At 46.6% G+C, this 14,749-nt stretch overlaps 1 protein-coding gene across 3 annotated transcripts in view; it reads left to right on the forward strand.

Annotated features, from left to right (window-relative positions):
* Positions 1-9,613: 9,613 nt before the first annotated feature.
* Socs7 (suppressor of cytokine signaling 7) overlaps positions 9,614-14,749 on the forward strand; it is a 38,012-nt gene continuing 32,876 nt past the window's right edge. For all 3 annotated transcript variants that reach the window (XM_040749598.1, XM_040749599.1, XM_040749600.1), the window contains exon 1: positions 9,614-10,783. In XM_040749598.1, the coding sequence (XP_040605532.1) occupies positions 9,810-10,783 (974 nt within the window). In that variant the 5' untranslated portion in view covers positions 9,614-9,809. The remainder of the gene's footprint in view (positions 10,784-14,749) is intronic.

Below are 14,749 nucleotides of genomic sequence, written 5' to 3' on the forward strand. Positions count from 1 at the left end.
GAAATCTCTGTGGCCCATAACCTAGACTTTCTTCATTTCTTTTCTTCAGTGTGTGTGTGTGTGTGTGTGTGTGTGTGTGTGTGTGTGTGTGTTGAGACAGGGTGACACAGTTCTAGAGACCTAACCTGGGCCTAGTGAATGCTAAGCAAGCATTTAAAAACTACTGAGGCCGGGCGTTGGTGGCGCACACCTTTAATCCCAGCACTCGGGAGGCAGAGGTAGGTGGATCTCTGTGAGTTGGAGGCCAGCCTGGTCTACAGAGCGAGTGCCAGGACAGCTTCCAAAATAATACAGAGAAACCCTACCTCGAAACCCCCCCCCAAAAAAACAAAAACAAAAAAAACCTACTGAGCTTCATCTGCTGGACCCTTTAGTTTTTTAAAACAAGGTCTCATTCTGTAGCCTAGACTGGCTGGGATTACAGGTGTGAGCCACCATGCCCAGCCCAGACTTTTCTTTTTTTTTTTTTTTTTGGTTTTACGAGACAGGGTTTCTCTGTTTTGGAGGCTGTCGGTCCAGCCTGGCCTCAAACTCACAGAGATCCGCCTGCCTCTGCCTCCCGAGTGCTGGGATTAAAGGCGTGTGCCACCAATGCCGGCTCAGACTTTTCTTTAAAAATAAGGAAACTATCTGGGCAGTGGCCAGCCCCATCTATATATAGAATGAGTTTCAGGATAGCCAAGGCTGCTACACAGAGAAAACCTGTCTCAAAAAAACAAACAAAAGCCGGGAGGTGGTGGCGCATGCCTTTAATCCCAGCACTCGGGAGGCAGAGGCAGGCGGATCTCTGTGAGTTCGAGGCCAGGCTGGACCGACAGCCTCCAAAACAATACAGAGAAACCCTGTCTCGTAAAACCAAAAAAAAAAAAAAATTGCTGGGTGGTGGTGCACCACTTTAATCCCAGCACTTGGGAGGCAAAGGTAGGCAGAGCTCTGTGAGTTCGAGGTCAACCTGGTCTACAGAGTGAGTTCTAGGACAGCCAGGGCTACAGAGAAACCCTGTCTTGAAAACAACCAACCAACCAACCACCACCACCACCACCACCAACGACAACAACAACAACAACAACAACAACAACAGCATAATAATAATACGAAGGCTGGGAGTAGCAGCACACTTCTTTAATCCCAATAGCTAAGAAGAGGCAGAGGCAGGAAAAACTCTGTGAGTTCCAGGCCAGCCTGGTCTACACAGCTAGCTCTAAGACAGCCAGGGCTACCCAAGAAACTCTGTCTCACCTCCCATTCCCCCTAAAAGGAAACCGAAGTCCTGAAAGGGAAGGACATTCCCAAGGTCATCAAGCAATGAGTGGAACCGCTGGGAACAGAGTTCTGTCATGTGCCCCCACAGCTCTTCTCTTGACCTTTCTGATATTCCTCCGTGTGTGTGTGTGTGTGTGTGTGTGTGTGTGAGTGTGTGAGTGTGTGTGTGAGTGTATGCGTGTGCAAGTGCGTGGACATGCACTGATGTGACTTCTCTGACTCTGTGTTCTGATGGAGAGAAGTGAAGGAATGAGGGATTCATTCCATCTCTGGTGTCACCAGTTACAGTCAGACGCCAGGAAAGCAGGCCCAGGAATCAGTTGCTATGCCTCCCCCAAGAAGCTCTTTCTTGCTTTTTCTTTCTTTAGCTTCTTCTAAGAGTACCTAACATTTGTATAGTGTTTTAGAATTCATCAAGTGTCTTTATGTTTTTTTCCCCATCTAATCCCTACATCAAATCTGTCAAAGCAGGATTATGACTGACCCACTTTCACAAATGGTACACAGGTCCAGAGATGATGGTTGAGACAGACTCTTACTGTGTACTCCAGGCTGACATTGAACTCGTGATATCCTTTCCCAACCTAAGTGTGGATATTACAGGTGTGTGTTGTCATGTTTGGCTTTATTAATACTTTGAGATAAGGTCTTACTCTGTAGCCCTGGCTAGTCTGGCATTTACAATTGTACACCAGACTAACCTTGAATTCACGGAGATCTGACAGCTCTTTATCAGACCATCAAGAGCTTTATTTACTTATTTATTTATTTAGAGACAGGGTTGGCTGTCCTGGAACTCACTCTGTAGAGTAGGCTGGCCTCACTCACAGAGATCCTCCTGCCTCTGCCTGCTGAGTGCTAAGATTAAGACACGCATTACCACTATGCGGCCTCATCAGGTGGGTTGCAACATAAACGATGCAACACATCTTTGCATCATTAAAACAAATGTTCTCCAGCATAAACAAATGTAACACATATTAAAATAATATTCCACAACACTCCTAGCATTTGTTTTATTATTATTATTTTGCTGTTGTTTTTGCGGTTTTGGTTTTTCAAACCAAACACAGGGTTTCTCTGTGTTTAGCCCTGGATGTCCTGGAGCTTGCTCTACAGATTGGGCTGACCTCAAATTTACAGAGATATCCCATCTGTCTCTGCCTCCTGAGTGCTGGAGTTAAAGGCTTGTGCCACCATGCCTAACACTATTATTTTTGAAGTGAGGTTTTTCTGTGTTGCCCAGGCTGGTTTTGAACTTCTGGACTCAAATGATCTTACTGCCCAGCCGAAACAGCAGTGCTTGAATGGTCATATATTTCCAAGCCATGGTATAATTAGAAATAAATGTGCCGCAGTGTTTGTGTTGCATCACAAATCTTGGCCATTGTAGAAGGACAAAGTGAACCTCAGAATTCCTAGAGGGCCTCTAAACCATTCTTCTTTAAACCCTTTTCACTAAAGTGCTAAGATCCTACAGCTGTAGGACACACACCCCAGTCTCAATTTATAGTTTAGGATGGCATAGAACTCACAATCCTCCTGTCTCAGCTCCATGAGTTCTGGAGTCACAGGTATGTGCTACCATATCTGGTTATAGCACTTAATGAAAGAGATCAAAGGTGGCTTTTTTTTTTTTTTTTTTGGTTTTTCGAGACGGTTTCTCTGTAGCTTTGGAGGCTGTCCTGGAACTCACTTTGTAGACCAGGCTGGCCTCGAACTCCGCAGAGATCCGCCTGCTCTGTGTTGCTGCTTTTAATGTCAATTTACCACAAATTAGAATCACCCGAGTAAGGAGCCTCCCCTAAGGAATTGTCCTGATTACCTTCATTGATGTGGGAGGCCCACCCCACCCAAATGTGGGGCATCACCTTCGGGTAGCAGTTTGGATTGAAAGAGGGCGTGGCCGAAGGTAGCTGCTAAATTGAAAAGAGGTGTAGCTGAAGGTAGCAGTCTAGATGGAAAGGGGGTGTGGCCGAAGGAAGATTGTCTGCCTTTTGCTCAGTTGGTCTATCTCTGTTGCAGAGTTGTTAATTTACTCTGTTGCTGCAGCTGCAGCTGTTCTTTGGCAGAATTAGAAGCAGCATTTGCAGACTTCCATCACTGAAAACCAGCAGCTCTTCCTGTTTTGGGTGCCAGACTGGGATTGCTGAGGTACCCAGCCCCATGGACGGAGCAGCTATGGGGTTCTCAGCCTCTCAGGCATGAGACAACTGTTGTTGCTATTTCAGTATAAGTTTATTTAATAAATTATTTATTGTATGTTAAAATTATTATGAATACATATATATTCACTATATTTCAAAGCAAACCCCTGCTTAACTGGAGTCTAAGTCACACAGAAGTTTCTTTTCATTTTATTTGTATATTTGTTTATTTATTTTTGAAAGAGGGTCTTGATGTGTATCCCTGGCTCTCCTGGAACTCACTATATAGACCAGGCTGGCATCAAACTCACAGAAATCCACCTATTCTGCCTCCCTCCTGAGTGCTAGTATTAAATTAAGGTTCCTTTTTCATGTTTTTCCCAGACATGGGGTATAGGCCTGGAATATTAAGGAAATAGAGAGAGGTGATATTTCCTTTATATTTTTTTCTTTCTTTCTTCTTGTCCTTTCTCTGTCTGACCAGAAATGTAAAATCGTACAGTTTACCCCATGGCTGATTTAAGCAGTTTCTTCTAGGTGCATAAAAGAAAGCAGCTGGACAGCAGAGGGCGTCCTTGCCTTCATGGAATTATCTCCGTGGCCAGAGCATTTCCCAGAGAGCCAGGGATCTTCGGAAGCTGTGTTTTGTGTAAGGCAGCAAATGTTCTGGGGTCCTATAGCACCTAACTTTCTTCCCCTTTCTTTCTCTCCCTCTCTTTCTTTTCCTTTCTTTTCTTCCCTTCTAGAAATCTGATTGACATGAGAAGCAGCTGAGGGGAGGAAGGGTAGAGAAGGAAATCTTTGCAGTCAGACACCTAGTTTTAAATTCCACTGCATCTTTTTGAATGGATTAATCATAGCTGCATGCCAATTTGTTTCTTCATTTACAACAGTGACTGTTAATTCTGTTGTACAGAATTAGAGGTGAATTTGAATCAGGGATCTTTTATGAGGCTTAAGGTTGCACAACACTTCTGTATTTCTATATCAAGTACCTTACTCCACATCAGGCAGGGTCTCTGACATCAGTCAGTCAGAGGGACAGAGAGCAAACACAGCCTTCTAGAATTTACATTTTAGTAGGAAAGGCAGATTTTAAAAAGTGATATATGTTGTTATTATTATTATTATTATTTTGTTTTGTATTTTGAGGCAGAGTCTCACTGTGTATGTATTCCTGACTGTCCTGGAGCTCACAGAGCTGGCCTTGAACTCACAGAGATCCACTGTCATCTGCCTCTGAGTGCTAGGATTAGATGTGAGCACCACCACAACAGGCTATTTAATTTTTAATGTGTATGATGGGTGTTTTACTTGAATGTGTGCCTACTTACCTTGTGTGACTATGGTGCCTGTGGAGGCTAGAAGAGGGCATCCAATCCCCTGGGACTTGAAATAGACGTTTGTGAGCCATGACATAGGTGGTGGAAATCAAACTGGGATCAATTGGAAGAGCAGTCAGTGCTCTTAACTGAGCCATCTCTCCAGCTCCATGGTTTAGTTTATTTTTAATCATCTCTCTGTGTGTGCACATGAGAGCTCCAGGGATGGGAGTCCTGGAACTGGAGTTACAGGTGGCTGTGAGCTGCCTGCTGTGGGAGCCAGGATTGAACTTGAGTCTTCTGGTAGAGCAGTCTGTGCTCCTAATTGCTGAGCCATTTCTCTAGGCTGGACAGATTTTTAATCCAATCACACATGTGCAACAAAGACTTGGTCTTCAAGCTCACAGAGAAGGCACATCTTCCTGGTACAGTGAGGAGAGTTCCATCTGAAGTTCACTAGTTCATAAGAAGAGGGAATATTTACCCAAGAAAGGAGATTAGAAAGGCAGGACAGGGCTGAAGAGACGGCTCAGCAGTTAAGAGCGCTGGCTGCTCTTCCAGAGGACCCAGGTTCAATTCCCAGCTCCTATGTGGCAGCTCAGTACTGTCTGTAGCTCCAGTTCCAGAGATGTGACACCCACACACACCCATGCAGGCAAAACACCAAAGCACGTAAAATAAAAATTATTTTTAAAAAAGCAGAACATGTTGCTCACTGGCCGAGCTATAGTTTCACTTTGGAGGTATAAACTCTGGATTTGCTCTCCAACACTGAAGAAAAGAGGGGGTGATAAATAATGCACAAAATGCCCGTATATGGGGTAGATGACAGTGTCAGTGGAACTGAACTGCATGGGACAGACAGGATACATAGTGGTGGGCAGTGTGTGTGAGAGGCAGCAGGGAGACCACCAGGGTCCCATATAGGAGCTTTCTCTCTATCCTAAGAGTGAAGAAAGCATGCACAATTACAATTACAGGCTGAGGGTTTGGAGAGATGGCTCAGTGGTTAAGGGCACTGGCTACTCTTCCAGAGGTTCTGAGCTCAACTCCCAGCACCTACATGGCAGCTCACAACTATCTATAATGGGATCTGATGCTGTCTTCAGGTGTGCAGACATGAATGCAAGCATACGTACATACATACATACATATATACATACATCTTTATAATCACAGGCTGTGAGCAAGTTTCAATTCTGAAAGGACCTCTCTGGGCTGGAAAGATGACTCAGATGGCAAAGCGTCTTCGTTGGCTGGTTAGTGAGCTTCAGGAGTCTACCTCTGCCTGGCTTTTATACTGTGATGGGATCCAAACTCAGGTCCTTATACTTACAAGAGACCCACATCAACCCCTGGCGCTATACCATTGCACACCAACATGCACAAACATACAAAAACATCTGATTGCATCCCTGCATATAGCAAGCACACAACACAGTGGTTCCTTAATCTTCCCCTAAAAGCTCCTTTAGATACTAAATGCTAAATTCTGCTAGCTGCTCCTTCCCTTTGAACTTCAACATCTCCCACAGGAACAATTGCAGTGGGTTCCTGTCTGGTCTCTCTACCTGCAGTCACACCTCCACACAAACTTTGTATCATTTGGTCCTCACAACATCCTGTCCAAGTAAGAAAAGTTACAGTGCTTGCCTTCCTTTTTCATATGCAGGAGTGAGGTCTAGTAGTGGTGGTAGAGGGCACACTTATGGCAGCTTCGGAAATCCAATTGTTAAAATTTCTGGATTTTTTTGAGACAGGTTTCTCTGTGTTAACAGCTTTAGCTGTCCTTCCTCTATAGCCCAGGCTGCCCTTGAACTCAGAGATCTGCCTGCCTCTGCCTCCAGAGTGGTAGGATTAAAGGCATGTGCCACCACCACCCAGCAGTTTCTGGAATTTTGTAAGACAGTTGTTAGACATAATAACTTCTTGGCCTTCTGACTAAGATCAAATGCTGTCAAACATAGTTGCTGGACTGGAGAGTTGGCTCAGTGGTTAAGAATGCTGTTTGCAGGGCTGGAGAGATGGCATAGCAGTTAGGAGCACTGATGTTCTTCCTAGAGGACTTGAGTTCAATTCCAAGCACCCACATGGCAGCTAACAACTGTCTGTAACTCTGATATCTGACACCCTCACACAGACATACATGTAGGTAAAGTATAAGTAAATAAATTATTTAAAAGAAGAGTGCTGTTTGCTCTTCCAAAGGACCCATGTTCAATTCCTAGCAACCACAAGGTAGCTCACAACTATCTGTAACTCTAGTCCCAGAAGATCTGATACCCTTTTCTGGATTCTGAGAGCACCAGGCAGGAATGTGGTACACAGACAAAACATGCAAGAAAATACATCCATATACATTTTAAAATCAAAATCAGAGACATATTTACTATTCAAAATTAAACTGTATAAACTTACAGGAAGGTATAGCTTAATGGTAGAATGTTTACCTGACATGCACAGGGCCCTAGATTCAACCCATGTATGTGTGTGTGTATAAGTTTATATATTTACATATTAAAATATGAACATACATAGCTGGGTGGTTGTGGTGCACATCTTTAATTCTAGCACTTGGGAGGCAAGGCAGGCAGATCTCTTGAGTTCAAGGCCAGCTTGGTCTATAGAGGGAAGACAGCTAAAGCTGTTAATGTAATGGGTAAACTAAACTCAAGGGCTTCACTTCTAATACTTTAGAAATAAAGGGACCAGACCATCACTCAGCCCCTGCTTTAGTAACCATGACAGGCTATAGAAAAGACACGTAGGCCTCTGACACAAGGAAACTCCAGATCCTCTGGCCTCCCGGAGCCTAGGGCCAAAACTGAACACAAAGAAACTCTAGACCCCCACCCCCACCCCAGCCTCCTAGATGCTTGGTTCCTGGGAACTGTTTGGCCACAAAAGAAACTTCAGGGTAGACCAAAACCTCCCTGTAGTCTCCAGGATATAGTTCTGAAAACTATTGGTATCTACCTGCAACAGGCCACCTGCAAGTAACAAGACAATGCCATAGAAACCACAGAATGTTCCCTCTCAGCACTGACCAATGAAAATAATCGGTACACACGTATTTCATGCCAAAATATGATTTTGAGAAATTCTCCTGATTGTTCCTAAATGTCAACCAATCAGAAACCAGCCCGTACCTACTGATGTAATCCTGTCACTTTTGTCTATAAAACCTAGCAGTAGACAGGGAACTTCACTCCCTCTGGGGGCTGCTGCCACAGCTTGCCAGACGGGGTCTCTGTCATGCTTGGATGAACGATCATTAAACCTTGCTTTTGTAGTTTAGTGGGTCTGTCTTTTTTTTTTTTTTTTTTTTTTTTTTTTTTGGTTTTTCGAGACAGTGGGTCTGTTTTTTTTTTTTTTTTTTTTTTTTTTTTTTTTTGGTTTCTCTGTAGCTTTGGAGGCTGTCCTGGAACTCACTCTGTAGACCAGGCTGGCCTCGAACTCACAGAGATCCGCCTGCCTCTGCCTCCCGAGTGCTGGGATTAAAGTCGTGCGCCACCAACGCCCGGCTTGGGTCTGTCTTCCTGATGGTTTCTGGGGACTTTGCAACTTGGGCACAACAGTTAGCACAGAGAAACCCTGTCTAAAACAAAACAAAACAAAACACTAGTCACCTTGATGCAGGAGCTGGGTGGTAGTGGTACATGCCTTTAATCCCAGCACCCAGGAGCCAGAGACAGGAGGATCTCTGTGAGTTCCAGGCCAACCTGGTCTACAGTGTGAGTTCCCAGTCAGGACTGTTATACAGAGAAACCTTGTCTCAGAAACCCTCTCCCCCACGAAAAAAGTGATGGAGGAAGGTGGGGAGATAGCAGTTATCAGCACTTTCTGCTCTTGCATAGGGCTGGAATTCAGTTTCCATAAAAAGTTAAAGCTCTAGGGGATCTGATGCTCTGTTTTGGGCATCACACACACACACACACACACACACACACTCACACACACACTTTTAAGTGACGGAGAATATGAGAGTAGTTCTGATTTATACCTCCTGTACATCTGTAGGTGTTACATTGGGAAGTAAAAAAAGTTGAAGAAACGCTTTAGTCATTGAAGCTAGTTCTGATTCAGCAAATTGTCACCATTATTGACAATTTGATCAAGTTTGTCTTCATTGCTTTGCTGACCTTTTGCATCAGTAGAGGAAAATATCAGTAAAAACTTTTGTTAAATGACAGTCCTTGGTCACGTGTAACCAGTTTGGGAAGTCTGGGAATGACTCTGGTGGCTGAACTGATTCTTAGCATATGCCCCTTCGAGGATTCTCAACATGACACACACACTATGAAAAAAACCAGTGGAAGCATGCATTTGGTAATCAGTCATACAGAACTGGCTACTGTATACTTTTATTATTCCTTGGAAATTGTGTACTACACATCCTTTATTTCAGTCAAATTCATGATGTTAAAATTAACTACATATACACCCTTCCTTCCCCCAAAGAATCAGTTGTTTAACATGGAACAAGCACACCGTCGAATCTAGAACACATTTTCATGAAGTCATTCCATAATTCGTCAGATGGTAGGAAAGAGGATACAGATTTAACGAAATGACTTGGCCAAGGTCATACACCCCAAGCAGCATAGATAGGACAACCCACACACAGTGCCAGGGGCTGCGTCCCTCTCCCAGGTCCAGATTCAGGTCCCAAGGCCTTTCCCGTTCCACAGGGAAGGGCAGACCGGGCCTGAGCGCCCAGGAAGTGAAAAGGCAGGGGTCGGTGCCGGAGACCAAGGAGACCACAGAACTAGTGGACGGCCAATAGCAACCAGGGCGGAGAACAACGTCAAGCTCAGTAGAAGCCGACGCTGCGCACCCTGGGGAAAGGGGCGGGAACTGGTCAGGAAGTGACGTATCGGGGGCGGTCCTCGGCGGCGGCGCGCGGCCTGGGCTCGCGCTGGGCTCCGCGCGCCCCCGGCCCCCTCTGTGAGGCAGAGGCCGCGGCGGCCGTTAGTGCTGTCGCTCCGGGGGCCGCGGCGGGCGGGGCTCCGGCGGGGCCCGGCCTAGTCCCCACCCAGCCCGGCTCCCAGCCGCCCGCCCTCCCTCCCTTACCCCGATGCAGGGGGCCGAGCTCCGGGACGGCGAGGCGGCGGCGGCGGCCGCTTCGTACCGGGTCCTGAGCCGCCTCCTCGGCTATGGAGAGGCGGCCCCCGAGCCAGGCCCGCCGCCGCCGCCGCCCCCGGGCCATGGCCCGTCGCCGCCACCCTTCCTCGCGCGGCCCGGCCCGCGGGGCGCCCGGCCCCCGCAGCTGATGGTGTTCCGCAACGTGGGGCGGCCGCCGGAGGAGGAGGACGCGGAGGCGGCGCCGGAGCCGGGACCCTCGGAACTGCTGTGTCCCAGGCATCGCTGTGCGCTGGATCCCAAGGCCCTCCCGCCGGGCTTGGCGCTCGAGCGGACCTGGGGTCCGGTGTCTGGACTAGAGGCGCAGCTGGCGGCTTTGGGGCTCGGACAGCCGGCGGGGCCGGGGGTCAAGACTGCCGGCGGAGGCTGCTGCCCATGCCCGTGCCCCCCGCAGCCGCCGCCGCCGCAGCCCCCGCCGCCTGCTGCCGCCCCGCAGGCCGGGGAGGACCCCACGGAGACGAGCGACGCGCTGCTAGTCCTAGAAGGCTTGGAATCGGAGGCCGAGAGCCTGGAGACTAACAGCTGTTCAGAAGAGGAGCTCAGCAGCCCGGGCCGTGGAGGAGGAGGGGGTGGCCGGCTTCTGTTGCAGCCCCCGGGCCCCGAACTACCCCCGGTGCCATTCCCGCTGCAGGACTTGGTCCCTCTAGGGCGCCTGAGCCGAGGGGAGCAGCAGCATCAGCAACCTCCCCCACCGCCGCCGCCTCCCGGGCCCCTCCGGCCCCTCGCGGGCCCTTCTCGGAAGGGCTCCTTGAAAATCCGTCTCAGTCGCCTGTTTCGCACGAAGAGTTGCAACGGAGGCTCGGGCGGTGGGGATGGGACCGGCAAGAGGCCTTCTGGAGATCTGGCAGCTTCAGCTGCGAGCCTGACGGACATGGGAGGCTCTGCGGGCCGGGAGCTGGATGCGGGGAGGTGAGAATGGCTGGGGGGCGGACGACAAACTTCCATTTCTTGTTTCGTTTCTCTCATTTCCCCTACTGCTAACACAATACTGTCAGTTCTCAAGCTGTGGACTTCTGGAGAAGGCAGACACTTGGGACTAAAGGTGGTGACATTTCGCATTAGATCAGAGCTAATTGTGGAAACAGCTTTCACTCCTGGAGAGTTCACGCTCGGTGACACTTCTTGGTGGGTTAGTGTCTCTTTCTGGGAGTGATCTGAAGCCCTGCCTCACCATCCCTGTACTGGCCCCACTTTTTAAGCTTCCCTTCCCTTCCCCGGGATCTGTCTACCATTTCTAACAATGCTGGGAGGTTACTGGAAGTGTGTGGCCTTGGGGCCAAAAAGCTAGTGACCTGCCTATTATTATCTTGACCATCTTGCTTATTCTGTCTGTGCACCTGCCCTCACTCTCTTCACACGTATATGCATGCAAAATGGTCTGGGGAATTTGGCCAGCAATCAGCTGAGCATCTCTATTCTTAATATTCTCCTGGTTCTTAGATATTTGCTAAATCGTGTGTGCTGACCACATTCCAAGAATAGCATTATGTTTGCTCTCTCGATTTCACACAGATGTTGAGAATTCTAGGCCAATTAATGACAATACTAAACTTGGAGACGTTGAGTTTTTCCCCCTGCATTTCTAAAAAGTGGATGGATTTTTGACATAAGGGCATAGTTTTGTAGTCCGTTTAAAAAGCTGTCACTATTGCATCCACTAATGAGACTTTCCTTGTGGAATAACTGTGGATTGTAGTTCTGACTCTTAGACTTGAATTGATGGCTTTTGTTTTGTTTTGAGACGAGGTTTTATTATGCTGATTAGGCTTGCTTTGAATCCACTATGTAGCCCAAGACTGGTCTAGATCTCTTGATCTTCGTATCTCCTGAGTCCTGAGTCAGCCTCCCCAGTGCCAGGATTATAGGCCTGTTGCCATCATGCCTGGCCGGAATTAATCTTGGTGTGGTTTATGCGATATATTTTTGAAACATACTGACAGTGACAAACCAAAGCCAAAAAGCAGATAAGTTGATAACTTTGTTGAACACTAGAATCTTTTGGGGGTGGGAGATGAAAAAATAAGTATATCTGGGGCCCAATTTGAATTTTTTTATAATTTATTTTATGTTCACTGGTGTTTTGCCTGCATGTATGTCTGTGTGAGGGTATCTGATCCCCTGGAACTGTACAGACAGTTGTGAGCTGCCATGTGAGTGCTGGGAATTGAACCTGAGTCTTTGGAAGAGCAGCCAGTGCTCTTAACTGCTGAGCCATCTCTCCAGCCTCTACTATTTGAATTTTTTAGTGCTCCCCAATTGATCCTGGATGCAAACCACTCCTTCTTGGATGTGGATTTCTGAAGGGAACTTGAATACTCCAAGATAAAAGGCGTTGTTCCATTGGGCTGTGTTGCCATTTCTGAATAGATGTGCCATGAACCAGACCCAAATCCTTGGTTGTTTTTCCCAGTGTGTTGTCCCTTTAGATAGGGCCTATCTTTTTGATTTATTTATTTTTGTAAACTCTTGCTGAGAACTCAGATCTTGAAAAGTGGCTGCTAGAACAGTTGTCCCATGTCGTCATATCTCCCACCCCTCTGATAGGTTCTGTATTTGATGCTCCACTTAACCAACATGGGTGGACTTTGCATCAGCTGAGGGTGGGCGGCAGGATTGAAGCTGTGGGTAATGACATAGGATGGATTGATAATTTTCTTGTGGTTTGTCTTGCCTTTGTTCCACATTGACCAGGACTTGGTCTATCTAAGATTCCCGAGACACCGAGTATGAGGTGTGGCGTGAAATTAGCTGCTAAGTCTAATAGATTAGGAAGTGAAAAAGGCATATAACGTTGTATGGTTTTTTGCCTTTGGAAGCAGAATTTAATGGTCATTGGCTGCGCTGTCACCAACCCTCACACTAAGCACAATACAGATTTCTGCTACAGAGCAAATTAGGCTGTACCTCAGCTTAGTTCAGGGCACTGGAGAAAGACATTTTTTGGTCCAAGAGCTTTTTCTGATGAATTGGAGAAGAGCTACGTAATTGTGTGTAAACATTTGGTTGACTGCTAGTTGGAGGCAGAATGTTGTATAGAGAATTAGGAAAGTCTGGATTCCATTTGGAACTTCAGCATTAGCTGCGAGATGGAGGGCAGGTTTGTCATTTTTATTCTTCCCTTTTCTGTCTGAAATGGGACAGCTGTGAATGTCTTGTTCATGTCCTTACAGGAATGGAAGGAAGATGAGAAAACGGGGTGGGCTATTTTGTGCTTTTTGGAAGAGAAGTGGTGAGATTGAATTGGTGCGTTTTCCCTGTGCTGAGTGTTAGTGCTGCTTGCTAGCTTTGCTGTGCTTGTTATGTGCCAGAGTGCTGGCAGCCTCGAGCTGTGAGAACCTTGCTAAGTCTGGCCAGGGTAGTTGTGATTTCTGTGGGGCTGCGTCTCCTAAGCATGTCCTCCCTTGTTGGGGAAGAGCAGTAGTTTTCACTCTTATTTTATTCTCTTATTTTAAATGGTAGTACCTGAAGCACTGAGAAATTTCCATCCTTTACGGGAGTTATGAGGCTTCCACATCATTGTTGGTTGAAGTTAATTATGGGCCTTTGCTGTCTTTGCTATGTAATTTGAGGCACTTATGGTAACCTCTAGGCATAATTCTCTTTACTCTTCTCAGCATCTACCTTTGCCATCTGTACATTTCCCACAGCTATTGCTTCCAATGAGAAAGTATTTCCTAATGACCATTTTTTAAGGCTTAGCTGTCTTCATGTCCTGTTGGTGAACGACTTGACTTCCTTACACATACTTCGGATTTGCTAAGAGGACCTGTCCAATATAGTGAGTCTTAAGAGTAGAGTAGTATAAGGGGACTGGAGAGATGATGGTTTAGAAATTGAGAGCACTTGCTAATCTTGTAAAAGACTGGAGTTTGGTTCCAATGCACCTGGACTGTGTAGCTCCTGAGCACCTGTAACTCCAGCTGCAGGAGATCCAGTGTCCTCTTTTGATCTCAGCAGGCACATGTATACATGCCTACATGTACATGTACATGCACACATGCTTAAAAACTTTGTAAGTCTTTAAAAGTAAAAGATGGGTATGAGGGTCAGCAAGATAGCTCAGCAGGTAAAGGTGTTTGCTTCCAAGCCTGATGACTCGATTTTGAGCCAATCTTTGGGACCCACCCGGTTGAAGGGGAGAACTGACTCTAAAGTTGCCCTCTGACTTCCACATGCTTGCTGTGGCACATAGGCATCCACTCCCAACTTCTTAAAAAGTAAATAAATGTAGCTGGACATTAATTCTATCACCTGGGAGGCAGAGGTGAGCAGGTCTCTGAGTTTGAGGCAGCCTGATCTATATAACAGTCACAGGCCAGCTAGAGCTACATAGGAAGACCCTGTCTCAAAATTTGTTTTTCAATTAAATGAAATAATAAATAGTATGGGTTAGCTTTGAGAATTCTTTAAAGGGAAGTAAGATTGAGCCTGCCAACTAATCAGGTTTCTTTTCAGAGGAGCTGGGCTAGGCCTTATATCACACATATGTCAGAATTCAGAGAGCTGGGCTTTATGCCTGTGGGCCGTGGTATAATATAGAACTTTTCTATTTCAAGAAAACCAGTGGAGTTCCCTTGTCTCACATATGTTGAGCTGATTGTCTTTCTTCAGATTTGGTGAAAAATAACATCTATCTGCCCTGTTTGGATATTGTATTACACTCAGTTGGGTGTAGGTACCTTGTTCTCAAAATTGTTTGCTGAGGTTAACAGTTGAGGTTGCTCCTGGCAGTCTTTATGGTTGTGTAGTGGAGAATGGAGAGCAGTTCTATAGCGTTTGATGTCTATGATGTTTGATTTGTTTGGAGAAAAAGGTGCAATTCTGGGTGGAGAGGTTTCTTTGGCATGCATTTGGGGCCCTGCTGTCATAGGTAGA

This window comes from Mesocricetus auratus, unplaced genomic scaffold (genome assembly GCF_017639785.1).
Source record: "Mesocricetus auratus isolate SY011 unplaced genomic scaffold, BCM_Maur_2.0 Super-Scaffold_100007, whole genome shotgun sequence".
NCBI classification, from domain to species: Eukaryota; Metazoa; Chordata; class Mammalia; order Rodentia; family Cricetidae; genus Mesocricetus; species Mesocricetus auratus.